General features: G+C 35.5%; 1 protein-coding gene across 8 annotated transcripts in view; it reads right to left on the bottom strand.

Moving 5' to 3' along the window:
• The window catches only part of Rbcn-3B (WD repeat-containing protein Rbcn-3B), a 117915-nt gene extending 99961 nt beyond the window's left edge, over positions 1-17954 (bottom strand). For all 8 annotated transcript variants that reach the window (XM_069831838.1, XM_069831852.1, XM_069831876.1 and 5 more), the window contains exons 1-6: positions 17525-17954; positions 10180-10286; positions 8212-8290; positions 7236-7404; positions 5195-5385; positions 4289-4434 (exon numbers count right to left, since the gene is read on the bottom strand). In XM_069831838.1, the coding sequence (XP_069687939.1) occupies positions 4289-4434; positions 5195-5385; positions 7236-7404; positions 8212-8290; positions 10180-10286; positions 17525-17689 (857 nt within the window). In that variant the 5' untranslated portion in view covers positions 17690-17954. The remainder of the gene's footprint in view (positions 1-4288; positions 4435-5194; positions 5386-7235; positions 7405-8211; positions 8291-10179; positions 10287-17524) is intronic.
• Positions 17955-21023: the final 3069 nt, after the last annotated feature.

The following is a 21023-nucleotide window of genomic DNA, read 5'->3' as shown; positions in this document are numbered from 1 at the left end:
AAGGAAAAAAGGAGAAAAAAAAAACAGTCAAAACTGGACTCTGTTTGGAATGCACTGTACTTCACTTTCATGCATAATATACATATATTATATTCCACAGATTGCTTCAGTACAAAGTTTAATTTGTGAGAATAACAATTTACGAAGAGAGCTGAAGGGCATTTATCTCTCACAGGTTTCTGCAAACCATTATATTTGTCCAACCATAACGGCACAACCATTGTGTGTCTGAGCTACGGGCTTATTTTCACAATTAAGTACATTCATGTCCACTGCTGAGGAGTATTGGTTAGCATGTCTAAACATGAACAAAGTGGGCCCAGGTTCAAATCCCGATTGAATTTTTTTCAGAGGTTTTCTCCCTCATCCAACTGAAGCAGAATTGCTGGGTAACTTTTAGTGTTGGATCTCGGACTCATTTCACTTCATTAAATTCAACTTCATCTGACTTCTTTCAAAAGTGTTAGGTCGACTGAGGCTGCATACAGATGGCATCAATCTGAAGAGGCTACAGAACTCTCAAGGGACAGATGAGAGTTCATTACGGACTCCAGTGTAGAGGGAGGGGTATGACAGTGTTTTGCCATCACAGCTCCGAACTACGACAGCTTCAGAAAAATCACTGTAACAGATAATAGCGATTTTGTCACAGTGTGCTTTTCCCATTTTGATGATTCCTTGTAATTGTGAATGTTTCTCATCATGAGACAACAGATGTTTATGTTTATCACTCTTCTGCAAATTGATGGCCTCTTATTATAAAGTATACTAATAAACACGGTGAGTATAAATATATTCTCTCTGCACTACATTATTACGATGTGTGCGAGCATATATTCGCCCAAGAATGTTTACGAATGATTGGGTGAAACATTCATCAAAAAATATAGCGAGTGCATTGTAGTTCGAGTATCAGAGTTCCTGACATTAACCTTTGAGTGGGATGAAAATTAATTAGATCCCAGTTATGTTGTCCTTCAAGTTAATCTTCTGATTTGCAGCTGCCTGGACTCTGGAGCCTTGCATATACATACATCAGTCGCCATCGGTGTAAGTCACTTATAGGCCAGAGATGGCGATTTTTCAGAGCTGTAATTTTGGAACTAAAGTCACAGTGACAACTTGTCACAGCGACAAAATCACAGATCTTCAAATCACACCTCACCACTACTCCGATGTTGCGTAGCTGAATTGATAGATGACGCCAAATACTGAATCACGGAGTCAGGTCAACATAGGATGCAGCAGTAACGTGATTTGCATACAGATGACATAGATCTGAGCAGGCTACAGAACTCTCAATGGGCAGAAAGGCATTAATCGCTGACTCAGTCTGACTGGGTGTTATGTGGTTGAATTGATTGATGGCACCAAACAATGAATCACAATACTTACAGGAATGTGGTCCTATGGACTTCAAACAATCATCCCTATCTAAGAAGGTCACCACAATAAGCCTCATGCTGCAATGCAAGCCTTCAGGCTCTCCTTCATAACACAGAGAGAAAAAAAAAGTACATCCATGCAGAAAAACAGATGTTCTGCCAAATTAGCAGCAGTGCAATCACCACTAACATCAAGTCGCACAAATCTTTCAACATTAGCTGAAACATATTGCAAAACAGTCTAGAGTTGAGATTTAATAGAAATGCCAACCATCTCATCCATAATAACTGCAACAAATGGTATCTTCTCCACTTCTTTTACAATTTTTGCATGCATAACTTTAGCAAAGGAATGAATGAGATTACTTTAAATGTCACTTGAAACATATTGAAGAATTGATGCTGTTTCCAAATAATTTGATAAACATTCATCCTTTTGTGCCAATAAACATAATGGTTCTATACATTTATTGGCATCACTATCCTGAGTTTCACTGTGTGCTCTGAATGTTTTTGCACACTTAATCACAAAGTACATTAATCAAGCAAAAATATATTGTAGTATTGCCACATTTAATTGCAGATGTAATGTGATCCTTTGAATTTTCATATCGTTCTTCATATTCATGAAAGTGTTCATATCACACTCCATTCTTGGTCCATAAACATTGAAAGAAAATCACGCAGAAAACAGTTTTTTTAACACTTACAGTCGCATAATCATTTAAAAGAAGAGTACCAACATTCCTACAAATGGCTAACATAATTCTTGGTTTTTATGCTCGGATTAAGAAGTGGCTTGGTGCATCCATACTTTATTAAATCACATTTCTTGTCATATTTAAGACCACCAAATGGTTGCTTCCACATACTTTTAAAAATACAGTTACAGTCCGAGAAATTAAGACCATTTGAATAGCCCTTTATTTCCTCCATATTGGCCCAGTAATTCAGTAAGTAAAATAACTTCTATATACTATGTTTGATAAAATATTGCTTTCAACAATGTAACTGGAAGCAAATACAAACTATAAGGTCAGCATTCAGCTAGAATAATCGCAGACAACATATGCTTCTATATGACTGTCATTGTTAAAGATAAGCGTTCACTACATTGTATCGCACTGCCCGTACGAATCGCATGCAACGGACATTTTAAGTGCAGTGCGTTCACTGTAACGGCTTCACCTCATCGCCTCATCGGATTCCCCTATCAGCTGTTTAAAACATGACATCGTACGATATTGACATTACTGAAAGCAAAGGAGTTGAGGTTAGGTCTATTAATTACGTCTGTTAGCGAATAAGAATTTCTAATTGCTTCATGCGTCTTAATTGAAGAGGAAGAAACGAAAGAAATATTGGTTACATAATATATTTGCAAGAAATGACTTGATTACTGTAATGGGAATGCCTCAAATTATATAATTCTTCGCAATTTTCTACACGCGAAATAAGTTTTCCGTCTGCCATTTTGGCGCGATACTGAACACGGCACAACATAATAGTAACAGTTGACCAATTAAAGTTGATTTATTAAAGAAGGCCATGATCGCACGCATCTGAAAAATTGCCCATCCGAGAATTTGCCGACAGGTGATGTGTCCGATACGATGTAGTGAACGCGGTTACATAACAATTACAGCAAAGACAGTCCTTTTCCGATCCGTGCAATTCGTCCGATGCGTGCGATACGATGTAGTGAACGCTTACCTTAATTGCTTTCTGCCAGCAGCATTCATTGGCCAAGCAAAGTAGAGAATACTAAGGGTGTCCACACACTCATAATTTTATTGATAGCTCAAACACGTTAGAACTGCAAAGTGTAGGAATAGTTTCACTACAAGAATGAAACTATGATACTGCGAGGTGAATGAAGATTCTACAGTTACTTAATTACAAATTGCTTTTAGAGAACCCGGAGGTTCATTGCCACCCTCACATAAGCCAGCCATCAATCCCTATCATCAGCAAGATTAATTCAGTCCCTAGAATCATTTTCCATCTCCCTCAAATCCATTTTAATATTATCTTCCCATCTACATCTCGGACTCTCCAAATGTCTCTTTCCCTGAGGTCACCCAACTAATACTCTATATGCATTTCTGGACTCACTCTTATGTGCTACATCCCCTGCTCATCTCAAACGTCTGGATTTAATTTTCCTAATTATGTTAGGTGAAGAATACAATGCGTGAAGATACTGCACTAAGACTTTTAATTGTAACAAATAAAAAAACATTTTCTTGTTATTTGAAAGTGTAAGTAGAACTTACAGCAGTTACATGCACACCTCGCCACTGTGGTATTAATGATTACTGTGACGAAATGTTTATCAATCATATAACTAAAATATACCAACAGGCACCTGAGTCATCAGGTGAAATTAAATATCTATACAACACACTGAACCTAATGTATGATGATATAATTAAATTGTACTGTACTCTTTAAATAATGAGGTTTATCAAATGTTCTCATTGGATTATATTAAAACCTTACGAAGAAATTGGATTATGTGAATTCATCTAAGTTATAATTCTTATTCTCAATTATAATACTGTGGTTCCAAGGCAAAACGTGACATATCAATTTTTGACGAAAATGAGATTTTGTGATATGGTATCTTCATTGTGATAAAATATAACATGTACATTTCTATTATTTTTCTTTCCAACCATTGTTATGAAACATAATATGATTTTATACAGTTGTTCAAGCTTTAAATCTTTGCTCCTGAAAACTGCAAAAAAATGACATATTTTGTCTTGAAGCCACAGAATACTATGTATTTTAACACAATGCAACTAGATTGCTATTCCACTACTAGTATAGCAAACTGAAAAGCATTTCAACTTACTGTTGCTCTATACCATCAATAGTATGAGCCAAATCTGACTTACTTTGCTGGTAATTTATACATGTAGCCTCGCCCTTCATCACTCCAAACAACAATTCGATCTGCTGCCAGGAAATCTCCACCTAACCATCGCTCACCTCGTGGTGATATAACAGAACACAATACTGAGAAATCGCCAGCATCATATATCTGAAAGTTTAATCATAATGTCAAAAAAAGAAAACAATAATTTACGTCGATAAATTTAAGATATAATTTATTGCATCACATATAGACCCATTTTCATTCCACATTCAGTTCCATTAAATTAAGTGTTCCTCAAAGGAATAGATATTGCGAGTTTTTTTGTATTATCGCCGCGCTCTCATGGTTAACATTCGCAGCCTTGTGCATAACATTCGGCAGGTCTTTGAAATTTAATTGTACTATTGTTTTCAATTTCTTGTGTCGTTGCTATAATCACTCGCCTCAATTTCAATATTGCAACCAATAAGCTGCTTCCACTATTAAATGACACCTACTTGTCTAATCCACGTGGACTAAAACCGAGGTTGCAATGTCTTGTGCTGAGGACAAACATTAAGGTATGTGATTAAAAATTATTATTAAAGAGTTATTATTAAGAGTTAAGAATGTCAACGTACTCGTATATGAAATAATAATAATAACAGCCATTTAACAATATAACAAACTAGTGCTTAATCTTATCGAGGAAGTAGACGTGACGTGACAACGTGACGCTTAGAGTGAAACCTACAGAGCAACAAATGGTCGGCAAAATTATATTTTAAAAACAAACCGCACATTATTGTATGATGCCGACATGTTAAGCATGAGGCCGCAGCGATAATACATATACTCAATTTCAGCAATGCAACTGATACACAAATTATGCAGCCTACACTATACTGGACAAACATGTAACTTACTGCATATTAGTTATACATACCTGCCAATACTTTGAACATACAATGAGCACAGTACGCTGGTTATATGCACAACAAGTCATACTAAGAGCATTAAGACAACGAATTTGTTTGCTCTCGTTTTCATAATAGGGTTCAGAGTTCTTGAACTCTTGCCCAAATAAAGTCCACACCTTCACAGTTCCAGTAGTTGTGAGGGCTAAAACAACATCATCTGTAATTTTATTGAAAAAAATATATTACCTTAATATATTATTACCTATTATACTACTTTTTGATTTTACAGCCTATTTTACAAACTTTCTAAAATTTATGTTTATGGGTTAGGTTTGTTAAATTTAAGCCCAACCCTAAACCCATAAGGTCAGATAACTTTCAATCAGGATTAGTTTCCTTTAGCCTTTAAAGAGCCAACTCTATAAATATAATGCCATAATTAGGGTCTGGAAATTCATGCATTTACATACTTTTTCCTCAAGGATATAACTACTGTATATGCTCACACATTATCTATACAAATTATCAATTTCTGAGTTCATTAAGCATGGTTTTATGTTGCATATAAGTGCATATATTCGTAACTTTTACAAAGGCGTAAGATTTTCAAAACTTTGTGACCTAGGCCTATATGGTACATTTATAAGATTTACACATTTTTTTCCCTCGTTAACACAAAAGCAGGGAGCTGTATAAGAAACAGAATGTATGAATCAGCCTGATGAAATATGAACACTAAATATTACTTGCTAGGTCGTTGATTTGCAAGCCTCCATGAAGAATATTTTTTGTTAAATGCCCATCAAAGAGTTCAGTTATTCAGATCAATAGCACCTAATATTCCACTACCATTTGTACTAGTATTAACCCGATGAGGAATGTGGCTTGATGTGGCTTTATATTATGCTCAGCATCTACAAGCAGTTAAAGAGATGGTTAATTCGTTGGACTCCAGAAATGCTGTGTCCATTGAGACAGCTCGAAATATACTGGCAAACAATGAATGGGAATGAAATCTTGTATTAATATCTGCTCAGTTTTCTGGTTTACCAAAAGCAATCTTAAGAGTAAGGCATAATGTATGTTTATGGATACAATACAGGGTCTTTAACATGTAACTGATCACTCGAAAAATTGACTAATTTTTTCGACTTTGGCTGTATTGTACATCTCTGCCAGTAAGAACCTTTTCTAGTGCCATACACTGGAATTGGTTACATGTTTGCCCACCAGAAGTCGATCTAGTCACAATGTGTGTATCAGAAAGTGCCATTTCTATTCCATGTGTGTTTGCATTGGTATAACAAATTAGCGGCATGCTTGACGATGTTTCCTAACAGGTGGATCGGTCATGCAGGTCCAATTGCTTGGCTGACACGATCTCCAGACTTAGCTCCCCTGGATTTCTTTTTATGGGGATTTGTTAAGGATCGTGTTTTTGCAGATAAACCTCGCACCATCCCAGAATTGATGGAAAGGGTTGTGCAGATGGTTACTACTCAAATGCTCTCAAGAGTGCACGAGGAGATGATCCGTCGCTTGCATTTGTGCATTCTTTGGGATGGCAGACATGTTGAGAACTGTGAGGCATAATTAGTCTAAGTGTAAATTCATTGCAATATATCCTAATTTGTGGTTTTTTGACACTTACCCTAAGTTTTCAATTTCAGAGCGATAATTTCATTCACCTCTACATAGAAAAGTGGAGACTTCCGGCAGGCAAATGCATAATCGAGTGTACAGCACCAGGAAAGGCTTTTACTAGCAGAAATGTACAACACAGTCACAAATCGTAAAAAGTTGTCAATTTTTCATTATATTAATTGTATTCATTGTATTAACAACAACATTAAGTATTTCAAATATTTAATTTTGTTTAAGTAGGCATATCTAGCAGCACCAGTATCAGCAAAAAACAACAGCAGCATTAATAATAATAATAATAATAATAATAATAATAATAATAATAATAATAATAATAATAATAAAGTTTAGTATAACATTCAATAATATAACAATAAGTGATTATGGTGTATAATGTAATTACAGTGTGTTGTTCATACTGACCTTTCCTCTTTGCCGGACGAAGCACATGCAAAGCACTGATCCAGTCAGGATTAACTCTTGATGATAATGTAAACACAATTTCCAAGCTGAATGGATCCATCACAAGCACTTCAGCATAGTACCCATTGCAAAACAGACGCACATCATCACATCCACACATGTGGTATGCCTTCAAAAAATAAAGAGAAATACTAATAACAAGACCTGTTTTTATGAAACTGGTCACAAACTTTTAAACATACAATCCTACAAAAAAATACTATGTAGGTTAAGGTTATGACGTTTTTACTTTTTGCAAAATAATTGATTTCCTGTATCATAAATCGAACTTTTGCTAAAAAGTAATGAAAAAGGTTTTAATTAATAATAATAATAATAATAATAATAATAATAATAATAATAATAATAATAATAACAATAATAATAATAATAATAATAATAATAATAATGGTTTATTTAACCTGGCAGAGTTAAGGCCATACGGCCTTCTCTAATGCTCAACCAGGAGTAAAACTGCGTTACAAATAACACTACAAATTATTTAGATGTTATTAAATTACTACTACCACCACTATCAACCCCCCCCCCACACACACCCTCCCTCTCCCCCCTCTCTCTCTCCCCCTCCCCTCTCTCTCATACTGAAATCTTCGGCTTTCTTTGCAGATCATGACTGCAATGATTGCAATGGTCTCTGACTTTAGATTCAGGGAAATAAAAATGAAATTGACTACTGGTAGGTTCTATAAAACTCGCAAAAAGGAAGGAAATTGGGTTATGAGCATTAGAAATCCGGTGATAATGAGACAGACATATGTCTACCGATGCTGAAGTGAATCTGATTCTAGGTTTAATATACTAACTTTCTTCAATCCATACACAGAACTAAAATAACTATAAATAATTATATTGCAATATTCCTTTCAGAGAAACTGAGAGGAAAGGTAAAATATAATAATTCAGACATGGATACTACCTGGATACTTGTATGTACATAAGGCAGCTTTACTACTTCCCGACACTTTCCATCCACCAAATCCCATGTACACATTTCACTGTAAAAGAAATATGAAGTAGTATTTTCTCTTAGACTAACTTAGTTACTGTAATTTGCATTGAGACAAATGTAAAAAAAAAAAAAAAAAAAAAGAAAATACTCTGATATAATCAGTAAAACAATAAGTACATATACATGGCAACATAAAAAAAGCTTATAGAGTAGGCAAGAGAATATTTCGGTCAATTTTAGTGAAATTTCAAAATTTAAGGACGAAAGAGATGATTATGAACAGAGTGAAAAATGTGAGTGGAACAAAATTTCTCTTTGAAAATTATCTTAGTTACGAAGTAAGAAGAAGAAAAAAACTACAGTTACCATATCTGAAAACAACTAGAAGCAAAAGATATTTGTGATAAAATTTACCATCTCTAATACTGTGAAAAGAATGTCACACCAGAGTTTTGGACTGAAATTGAGCAAAGTCAGGTGAATCATCAAGGAAAGCAGGAAAAGTGCAATGAACATGAAAATATGCGTAGGTCAGTGGAGGGAAGACAGCATGTTAGGAAGAAAGAAATGCAGACACTAAATTTCAACAACGGTAAGATTAGAGAAGATGTACAATGTTGGTACCTGAAACCGGCTGCAAGAACGAAACGACCAGAATAAACCAAGGAGAAAAACAAAATGTGAGTCAGATAGCAGATACTGATGACGAAGGATTATGGAAACAGCTGGAAATGTCTGAGGTCAGGAGCATAGACAAGATAAACGGAAAAAATGAAAGAGAAGACATGATAAGAATGAGCAAAGGAACAAAACAACTACCAGATATTAGTGATTGTGAGGACAAAATAGATAGGACTTTTGACAAGTTATTGAGTAATAAAATAGAAGAAAGATTAGTAAGGGCAGTGGAATTAGTGAGGAAGAAGAGTACTAAAAAGTGAGTATAAGACACACACCTTCATCTCAAACAGCAGAAATAACTAAAATGCTCTCTCAATTAATATCACTCAATAAAATAATTTTATTCTAATTGATACCATCCCATTGTGGAATCTTGGGAAATGAGAATGCGGATGCTTTAGCAAAGAAGGGCAGCACTGCTACTTACAGACCTGTTACAAATCTATGTATTACTCTGTGAAAAGATTTATTAAATCTACATACTTAGACTTCAACAAACAAAATTTGATAACACAATCTCAAGGGAAAAAATGGAGCTCTCTGCATCATAATCCACAGTTGATTCCCGATTTACCACGCAAATCGTCTGTAGCTGCATTTAGATTGGCAACAGGCCATGACTGTTTGGCCAAGCACCTGCATAGAATTGGAATATATCAGTCCCCTAACTGTCCATTGTGCAACTCAAATCAAGAAATGGATTCAAAACACCTCAAAATCTGTGCTTCAGTGGCTGACCATGACAATATCTTTGAAAAATATTGGAGTGCAAGAGGTCAAATGACTTTATTGTCAAACGCCTGGCATTAGAAAACAACAACAATATATTTAGCAGACAGTTGACTAAACAACAAACAGCAGGGATCATATCCCAAGCCTGTGAGAAAGTTAGTCCATGTTTAAGACCTTACCGCATTCTGGGACAGATATGGCACATATAGGTTTTATATTCATATAATTTATAATATAAGCATAAAACATTTCAAACTGCATACTGGGACAGATATGACACACTGTCAAGAATTGGATTTGACCATATGTGATATCAGTTGAGATAGAAAGAACTACTTAAGTTATTTGAATATTAAACCGGTGTGTGTGTGTAAGACTGTCCGATGTGGTAAGGGGTTAAGTATAGAGCTATCAGAGGGGTTATATTAATGCCAACTATAAAATATAAATTTTTATATAATTTGCAGATCTCTAAAGAAATACAAGTGAGAGAACTAACAATTTGGACTTCTTTACACTTACCCACTTTCTGATGAGCTAACAATAAAATTATTGTCCAACACAATGCTTGCTTTGGAAAGGCATAAAATTGGAGCAGTGTGGCCAACAAGAAGACATCGTGGTGTCATCTGCAAACAAATACAGAATACGAATTATACAAGGGCCATAAATTGTCTGTAAAATATTAGTTTCATAGAATATAACCCTCAAAAAAAATTTCTTTCAGTTATTACCATAATATGACAAATATTAATATAAATCTCCATTTAACACATTATATTTCTCTGAACACCATCCTATAATATTTGCATTATCATATACTATTTGCAGATGACACAAGTATCATAATTACAGATAAGAACTTTGCCACATTCAGATATAAAACAGAAATAATTCTTCTTAAAATTTATGACTGGTTTACAACCAATAAACTAGCATTAAACATTAATAAAACTAACATAATTCAATTTAAAGCCACTTCAAATTTAACCTCTGAAACACTGGACACAACTATCAACAATATACCTCTACTAGAAACATCAACAACCATATTTCTTGGTTTGCATATTAATAATACAATAAATTGGAAAAATCATATCAAAGAAATAACCCCCAAACTTAGCTCAGCATGCTTCGCAATTAGGTCGTTACCATACAACAATTTCTAAACAGCAGTATCTTAAAGACAATATATTTCGCATATTTTCATTCCATTATGTCCTACGGAATAATATTTTGGGGGAAATTCTGCAGATAGTAAAAATATATTATTACAAAAAGAGCCACTAGAATAATAGTTGGAGCAAAGGCTAGAGAATCATGTAGATTATTTTTAAAAAAATCAGAGATTCTAACCTTAACAAATCAATACAAATACTCTACAATAAATTTCCTCTTATGTAATAAAGAAAATTTTCCAACTAACTCAGCCATACATAGTATAAATACCCGCAGAAGGAATGATTTTCATACGCCATCATCAAATTTATCATGCTTTCAAAGGGGAGTACGTTACATGGCGATAAAATTGTTCAATAGTCTTCCTGAAGACATTAAGAATCATAGCCAAAACCCTGCATTATTTAAGACAAAACTAAAAAATTACTTAATATCTCACACTTTATATTCTGTAGATGAATTCTTGACATTTCACAGTACTGTGTAAATATTATAATACTATTAAATGGTAAACATATTACATTGTATAAAATATTATTGTTATTAAGGTATTAATTCTGTACATATTTCATATTTGCATTTTATATGTATTGCATTTTATTGTTAAACGTAAGAATTGGACATGTTCTTTATTATATGCTATAAAGCAATTGTAAGAATATTATGGAATGAATAAATCTATCTATCTATCTATCTATCTTGCACCAATTGACCTTGAGTCCTCCTTGCATGGTAGGTCTACCATTTATATGTTTTTCATAAACATTTGTGGTTAAGTAAATTATGTGAAATTAAATGGAACAATCACCAATCACAGGCTTAAACTCTTCCTAAGACAAATTAATCTAATGCAATTATTTTTACTTTAAAATTTATAAAGAACATGTAAGACTACTTTTCTTCTAACAAGTTTAAGAAGTAGGTTTCAATTTATTCAGCATTGAACTATTACAATCGAGCTTGAGATAGACAATGTGGAATATGCAATAGCTGAGAAAAGTTATGGAAAAGATTTCATAAGATGCTACAATTTTCCCCCATAATTTCGAAACTTACAACTCTTGATCAGGAAAGTGCCAAAATCTCATAACATCAAAAATTGAAACACGATCTCTTTGCTGAACTCCATCAGCTAACTAACTGAAGTACATCTGAATCTGGACACAAGGCTCCAATTAACAGGGAGAATGCGGGGAAATTCTCTCTCATCAAAAAGTTTCTTCAGCTCATCAAAAACACATTCCTTCCCTCCCAAGGAACTATTTTTCCATAAATATCAGTGTGTAAACACAAGTTTTAAAATTTCAATGTAATTGCTGCAAACATGCACTTACAATGAATCATTTCAAGGGAAAAATTATTCCAGTGCTGAGTACTGAACCTGAGACCTTTAGTTGAGCGCGCTAATGCTCTACCGACTGAGCTACCCAGGAACTCTATAAGCCCCAGGCTCAATTATTTAAGTGTGTTGACGTCAGAGACCCAGTACTGAGTGCATACCAAGCTCTGTGTGATTTAAATTTGTGGTTTCCTGTTAAAGAACAGTGATGTGTATTATACAAATCTGGCTTTCAGGTATAGCTCCCTGTGAAGCTGACTTGAATAATTTTATTTCAAGGGAAAAATTGTTCCGGAGCTGGGTATCGAACCCAGGACCTTTTGTTGAGTGTGCCAATGCTCTGACTGAGCTATCCGGAACTCTACCAGGCTCAAGCTCAATTATTCTCTTTAGGCTATATCCACATACCTCAAGTGGGTTGACAAGATGTCAGAGACCCAACACTGAGTGCACACCAGGCTCTGTGTGACTTAAATTTGTGATTTCCTGTTAACTAACAGTGACGTGTATTATATAAATCTGGCTAGTCCAAAGACTACTTGTCAGGTAGGATGCCATGAAAACATATTACTGATAGCTTTCTTTTTTTTTCCTCAGTAAACAAATAACTTGGAAAATACCAGATTGTACGAAGCAACATTCATAAAAGACACCATAATGCAAGTTAACATAATATTCGCACCAAATCCAGAAAAAAATACAAAATAGCTTATGCAACATAAAAGCTTAAATAGGCTATGTGCTATTAAATCTAAAATTTCAGAACACACACACTCTTTGACTCCACATTACACTACACAAACACACCCCCACAGGAAACAAAACAAAAGGCGCCAAGACCAGCAACAACCAGTTCTGAAGAAGGCCTATAACAGACCAAAACATGTTAACCAGGTACGATAGAATTTAACACGAGAAAGACATATAATACATATTCTGAAGTGATAGAGTGTTAAAAGTTGTGTAATCAAGATGTATAAATCTAAAATCTTCAAAATACGCATTATGTATGAATTTACTCCAAAAAAAGGCCAAAACATGCAAACATGCACGGAAAAAGTACGGTTATTTGAAATCAATGTCATAAAACGAATATTTGCGAAGTTTGAGAAGTGTAACAAGCTTAGCCTATAAAAAAACACGCATTTTCATGGAAATCCGGGCTCTTGTGATCATTAATAGACCATGTCTAAAAGATTGTTCTGCCAAAGGGTTTTCAGCAGAGTTAATAAGGGCCGGACATCAATCGGCAACAAACACTCCACACAGGAAAGAGTCTACAAGAATTTCGTCACATCAAAGCACTCAAACTGTTCCTGTAAATTCGATGAGTGTATTCTTCAATTATTTAGAATATTTACATTAATTCAAAACGTTTTTCTAGTACTACACAGTCGAAGAGCATATGTACCTTGACAGATACCTTTGTTAAAAGAGAAACTGATCTAAAAATTTCAGGTTTTTACAATACAACTTACATCCTTATGTCAAGAAAAACGCAATGGGATGGCCGAGAGAAAGATAACCTGTCTGCTGAAACCACATATGGTACCCTTCAAAATATTATGTTTGGAAGAAAACATAACAGTAGTAAGAATGAATATTCGCATATCATTAGCTCAATTTGGAACATAGTGTATTGGACATTACAGATATTATCACCCACAGTATTAGTAAGGTAGACAGCAAAGAGTGAATACCACTTGCAGGTGACCTCAGCGGCAAAACACACAAACCTGACAGGAAAACAGAGCAAGTCGTAGGTTTCATGACTGAAGCACAAAAACAGCTTTAATAAAAAAACATATTCCCATACAGACAATCAAAAGACATATGAGGGGGTAAGAAGCAAAGGAGTACAAGTGCACTTAAGTTATTTGTGAGAAAATGTGGTTGAAAGTACTTAAGATTTCATAAATTCCGTGAAATTTTTTATTTCAATTTTAGTGTGTGGTGTGGTTAAAAAGATGTATCCCTTTGCCACTAAAATTTTAAATGCTTTTTAACTTGCCCTGGATGCACTTAACTCATGTTCTTAGAAATGTCAATTGTACCCCTTCGCTTCTGACCCCCTCATATAAGGAAACACGTTCATCATGGCCACGATGCAAACAGAATTGGTAGACAACTGACTGAAGGAAATGGAAGGCAGCCATGCAGATCCTCACAAAACTATACAGGAGGATCACCTCTCAGAAGTTACAGAATGCATAGGCCTACAAGAAATGGTTAAAGACAGTGCAATTCCCAGGCACAAAAATATTCACAATAAAGTGGTTCAACAGAGAATGTCACCAGGAGATGCAACATACACTCCAATTACTTCAAAAAGCAAAGAACACAATGTCAGAACAAGATAAGAAGAATGCACAAAAGTGAGGTAAAAATACAAGAAACTATTAATTACAAAGAAAATGGAATATGAAGAAAAGGAGAATATCTGCCTAATCCAAGAAACAGAAAAAGACCTATTTTACACAATGAGACATAGACAACCACACTTCCCTGCAGATATGCAAATAGAGATTTGGGTATAACATTTAAACTAGGCCTATTATGCCACTAAGAAAATAGACCCACACCTACCGGATGTTTCAGACCACCCTATCAGCCTTTTTTTTCGAAAACTATATGATACTGGTTATTCATAAAAAAATTTTGATAACCAAAACCTATGTAAAGAACCGATTGGTGGCAGTACCATTTCCCGTAACAAACTGGACCTGTGGTCAACTTCGAAATTTCAAATGAGAACATGGGTCACTGAAAGTGCCATTGGAAACTACTTTTAAAAAGAAACAACTTTTACTGAAACTTTTTTTTTCTAACTTTTATTGTTTACTCACAAAGCAACAAAAATGGTATTTTCTGAGAAATGTTGTGTTTTGTTTATGTACGTACACTTTTCATAGTAAGTGTTCAAAATGTACGCCACCCTGTGTTAAACAATGTTCTGATCTCCTCCTAACATCCGTGATCAATTGTTTAATCCAAAGCCTCCTCAAATTGATGTACTGGAGCATTAAAATTTCTCTTTGTTCAGTACACATACATTGTCATCAAAAGAGGTAATTTTTACAAAACAATAATTTATAAATGGCAAAAAAAAAAAAAAAAACACGATTTTGTACATACTGAGACCTGAAGAATCCAAAAATGGGGGAAATAACTACATGGTGACATTAAAAAAAAAAAAAAAAACTCATTCGCATACCCTTTATAAATGAAAAGCATATTATTTGAAAACATGTTCAAAATATTCCTTCTTTAATACCCTACAAATTTTGTATAAATATACTCACCAGCAAAAAAACCAGGCCACCTACATCTTCTTAAAAATTTTTTTAAATTGCAAGATTTTTTTTAAATAATTGTAGGCGTGCTGAGGTTCATTTAGTCATTCATTTATTTTGTGATACGTAACAATGTAATACTGAATACACAATAGCCAACAATGATCTGAAAAGAAGATTCGTTCTTCTTGCAATATTGTGTCTAAACGTCTCGGACTCATTTCAAGCCAAACTGAAGAAGTCTACAGACTGGTAAGCTTTTTTGAGGCAGTATTGGAGTACTTCATTGCATACAAATGTCGCTAAGTCCTACCGATTCAGAAAAAGTTGCACTGATAGAAGATGGGAATAGTCAGCATCATGTGGCTGCAGTTCTTGGGATTCCTCGATCAACCATACAACAGGTGTACCATCGCTTTAGAGAGACAGGAGGTTATTCCAGGAGACCCAGTTTAGGGAGAAAACGAGTAACTTGACTCGTGACAACCATTTTATTGTCCTAAACACATAGAGATTGCCATTCCATTGCTGTTGAGACCAGAAGAGCTCTCCAGGAAATAAGACAAGTTAACGTGAGTGAGAGAACTGTAAGAATATGTCTGGATAAATCTGGGCTGAAATCCAGAAGACCAGCTAAAGGCCCAGAATTGCTCCAACAACAATGTGTTGAACGATTACATTTTGCTCACAATCATGCTAATTGGAATCTGGGGGAGTGGCGACAAGTACTCTTCACAGATGAATCGAGATTTAGTTTACGGTCTCCGGATGGAGGTGAAAGAGTGTGGAGAAGAGAAGTTTTTCTCCATGTACCTTCAGTTCATGTGTCAGTTTTCAAGGTGGATCTGTAATGGTATGGGATTGCATTTCGTATGAAGCTCGCACAGAACTTGTTTTCATTAATGGAGGTACTTTGACTGCTCCAAGATATATCGAAGAGGTTTTAATTCAACATGTGGTACCATATGCTCCACTTATTGGTGAAGAGTTCCTGTTAATGCATGACAATGCCCACCATCATGCTGGAAGAAATGTGGATGAGTTCCTTCACGATTGTGGATTGAATAGGATGACATGGCCAGCAAGAAGTCCTGATATAAACCCTATTGAAACGTGTGGAACATGCTAGGGAAGTGAGTTAGAAGTCGTATACTTCCTCACAGCAACTTACAGCAGCTCCGAAATGTTCTAAGTGGAGAATGGAATAGCATCAATTAGACTGTCATCCAGAATCTGATTGGAGGGTTGAATCGGCGAATGGTAGCAGTCATACAGTCACAGTTAGGCAATGCCCACTATTAGCAACATCTGGGTGGCCACAAAACCAGTTGAACATTTGGAAGAAAATTGATACAATTTTTTAGTTTTTACACCTTTTAATTATACCTAATGTTTGGCATTGAAAATAATAACACAAGTCACATTGAAAAAAGAATTTGTTTCCTGGGAAGCAATGTTTTCTTCATTTCATAATGGGTTTTCTGATTCTCACCTCATAAAACAAAAAAAAAATTGAGAAACTTTAGGTGGCCCGGTTTTTTGCCAGTGAGTGTAGTTTCTTCATAAAATTAAAAATAAGAGAGTTACAAGCATTGTACCTACTTTTTACTCTTCTGTTTATGTCTACTTATATGCAGAAAGGGCTTCAGTCCCGGACTGAGGCCCTTTCTGCACATATTACTTAAAACTAGCAACCTGGCTTCCAGGTTTAGCTTCCTGTAAGGCTGACCTGAATAGGCTAATTTTCAAGGAAAAATTGTTCCGGGACCAGGTATCGAACCTGGACCCTTTGACTAAGCGTGCCAATGTTCTGCCACTGAGTTATCCAGGAACTGTACCAGACCCCATGACAATTCTTCCCTTTTTATCCACATAACTTAAGTGGCTTGACAGAAGGCATGAACCCAACATTGAGTGCACACTAAGTTAAAGGCCTACTTTAAAAGTGGTTTCATGTTATCGAGGGACATATATTATGCAAATCTGGCTTCCAGGTTTAGCTTCCTGTAAAGCTGACTTGAATAATGTTCAAGGAAAAACTGACAGGATGACATACCTTTAATGTGTCTGGATCGACCTGCCAAAGACAAATTTGTCCATCATAGCATCCTGTCACCAATGTTCGTTGATCACGGGAAAGGAAAACACAAGATATACAATGAGTAGGAGCAGTTTTGCCCCATAACACAACGGGGACGACTAGATTCGTTCCAGCAGACATTATTTTAAAAATTGCATTCAGGTTTCAGATAATATACTTCGGAACATCCATTTGCACTTATGTACACATTATTTTCTAATGATGCCATAGGACTTATAAACTTAACAAAATGAAAATGCTCATGGACACAATCAATAACTTTCTTCTTGTCCTTCCTCAAAACATATGTTCCAAAAACTCAATCCTGACATCTAGTGTTAAAATAAAACCATTAACTCAAGTCCACTGTCAAATGGAACGAAAAAACTGTGCCCGTTGGATCGCATCCTATGTCTGCGTAAACCAACGAGTTATAGAAGAGAGATTATAGAGTGGCCATTGCGCCGTCATGTTTGAAGAAAATGGAAAGAGCGACCGCCATTGACGTAAGGCGCTTATGTGGACAAAGTGCAAGCCTTGGACAAAGTGGACTTGACGATAAGTGAGTTTGGAGTCAAGAAGCAGTCAAAATTTCGGCAACATAAATCAGTTAAACTGAAGTGGAAAAACCTAGTGTTTCGTCAAAAGTTTGACTTACGTGCTAGCTAGTAACTTAATATAAAATAAAGAACTTATGTGCACTAAATTTAAAACACTTGAGCTAATCCTAGAAGGAAAGCTTAAAATAATAACATAACGGAGCAAAATTGCCATGTACATACGACAAGAATTCCAGCAAATATATGGAAGGAAATATTAATATATTTTTTTTTTAATGCGACCTAAGACTGTAACATAACGAGTACGATTCGGATGATTTTATTAATTTTTTTTTCAGTCTCTACACGATGCAAAACTATTTATTATACCATAAGATATAGAATGAAAGTAGGCCCTAAGTAGTAATCAATTTTTACCGCTAAACTTGTAACTTAATTAAAACATTTTTTTTTTGTTACAGTATAGTGTATAAATCGGAATGTGAACGTGAGACCAGCAGCTGATGGTCTGTCTGGGCCTTCAAGGACTGTGGCGCCACGGATTACTATTATTATCATTATTATTATTATTATTATTATTATTATTATTATTACTATTATTATTGTATATTCTTTCATGTTCCTCCAGTCAAAATACTAACGGCGTACCCGAGAGTTTTCCAGAATTTTGGATGCCAGTGCACAGTATAAAGAAGATATCTTCTTTACACTGTGGAAATGTCGAAATACAGTTTTAATATTTTATTGTTATTAGGTCTTAGCTGGGTTTGAATCGGAATTGTAGTGGTTTATCCGTATTCAGTTTAAGTCCAATAAACCTACTAGTGAACCATTTATTTGGTTTATCGTTTGCCTTCGATATAGACTACATTTTATAAGCTACAGCTAATCATCCTCTTCTATAAGCATTAAGGGCACAAGGAGAAGAAGTAAAGGATGTCAATGTAGAAATTTTAATATTTTATTGCTATTAGGTTTTAACTGATTTGAAATGGAATTGTAGTAGTTTTATCCGTATTTAGTTTAAGTCCATTACTACAGTAGTGAACCATTTATTTAATCATTTTTATTGATAACTTAATGAATGGCTGCACAAACAAATTTCTGGAATTACTTTTACATTTTAAAAACTTAGGTTACCGTTTACTGTGCAACTATTATATTACTAAATAATAAATACCATTCAAAACGAAGTAGCTGAAGATGACAACATACTTCCGAAAATATAAACTCACATCCTTAAACCTGCCACACCAAATCACACGCTGGCACTCCAGCTTCATATTCAACCGAACAGGAGAGGTGAGACTCAGAAGGAACTAATTTTCTCGGGCCTTCCGAATAGAAGCTGGAGTCTCCCAAGACAGCGTCATATCCCCCACTTTATATAACATCTATGTGGCAGATATTCCCCTCTCTAATAATCCGCTGCACAATATGCAGACGACGTCGCATATTGGGCCACTCACCCCGACTCCCTTCCGCTAGAATGTTACTAAACACAACACTCAGGCAGTATCTAAATTGGACCAATATGTGGCGGATCACAGCTAACACAGACAAAACACAGATTTGCGTCTTCCGCCCAGAACTTCGAACTCGGGTCCTCCAGAGCAACCCAATCATAACGGCAAACACTCAACTTCCACTCCAACGAAATCTCATATATCTAAGAATACCCCTCACCTCCAAACTTTCCTAGATCAAAGTAGCTAAAGAAACCTGGAGGAAATATAACCATACCAATAAGCTACATAAGTGATATCAATCAACCTGGCTGTATAACCTAAACACTCCTCCACCTATACAAAATATTGGTTCGATCCCTATGCATACATCCCTCCATTTTCCTCACACAAGCTCCTCCAATGACTCAATCAGAATTCGAAGTCCGCGGAAGAAGAATTCTCCGCCAAATATTCCACCTGTCCCCCATACGCACCAGAAACAATACAGTTTAGACTACAGATCTCGGATTTTATCTCTGCCTCTGTGCAACGTCACATTTGCGGTGGTGAAGTGAGAGGATGGGAGGAAAGTTGTAATGCTTTGCAATTCTCTGACGCCCACTTTGTAAGACAAGCCATTTGAAATTTAACGGCCACTGACCGGCAGAGATATAATCCGAGATCTGTACGACAAAAACAAAGCCACTCTTCACAAATCTAAACAACATAAACAGGAAATACACACATTCGGTAATAAATCACGTATATACACAATACATCTTCGCAAATCCACCGAACACAAATAACAGAACAACACTCGAAAACTCCTCTACAACTATCACCAGCCCCAACCACCAAACTAAAACACACAAACAAAACCACAAACATGTGTTCAAAATTTGAATACTGCCTGAGAGAACACACGACAACAACAGAGAGTCAGATCAATAAAACAACTTTACCCCATGAAAGTCTCCATAACCATTCAGATGCTTCTGCCAGCGGAAAGGGAAACTTTAAAATCTTAACAAAGATTATGTACGTGTATATGTGTGTCCATATTTTAATTATATTATGCATGCATAGTGTTCTGCCAAACGGCAGGTCTTTAATTGCAAAACCCAGCTTTCTTCATTCTTTCCTATTTTATGCTTTTCTCTTTATCTCCCCATACGATCAATATACCTTATGTTGTCTATCATCTGATATCTTTCGCCCCGAACTCTCCTCCCTTTCACAATTCCTTTATGTATGTACAGTGTGGCAAAGTAAACCGGACCGACCCTTGTAGCTGATTTCAGAGCTTTGTTCACTCCAGAGCACGATAGACTGGTAACTAAGACTTTCGTGGTTCGAATCCTGCCTGGGAAGGAAACTTTTTTTTCCTTATTCCCAATACTTTTCGATTGATGGCAAAATTCATGTTCTGGGAATAATAAGTTAATTAAGTAGTAAAATATCGCTGCA

This window comes from Periplaneta americana, chromosome 1, assembly GCF_040183065.1.
Source record: "Periplaneta americana isolate PAMFEO1 chromosome 1, P.americana_PAMFEO1_priV1, whole genome shotgun sequence".
Lineage (NCBI taxonomy): Eukaryota > Metazoa > Arthropoda > Insecta > Blattodea > Blattidae > Periplaneta > Periplaneta americana.
This window is presented reverse-complemented; position numbering and strand designations above follow the sequence as displayed.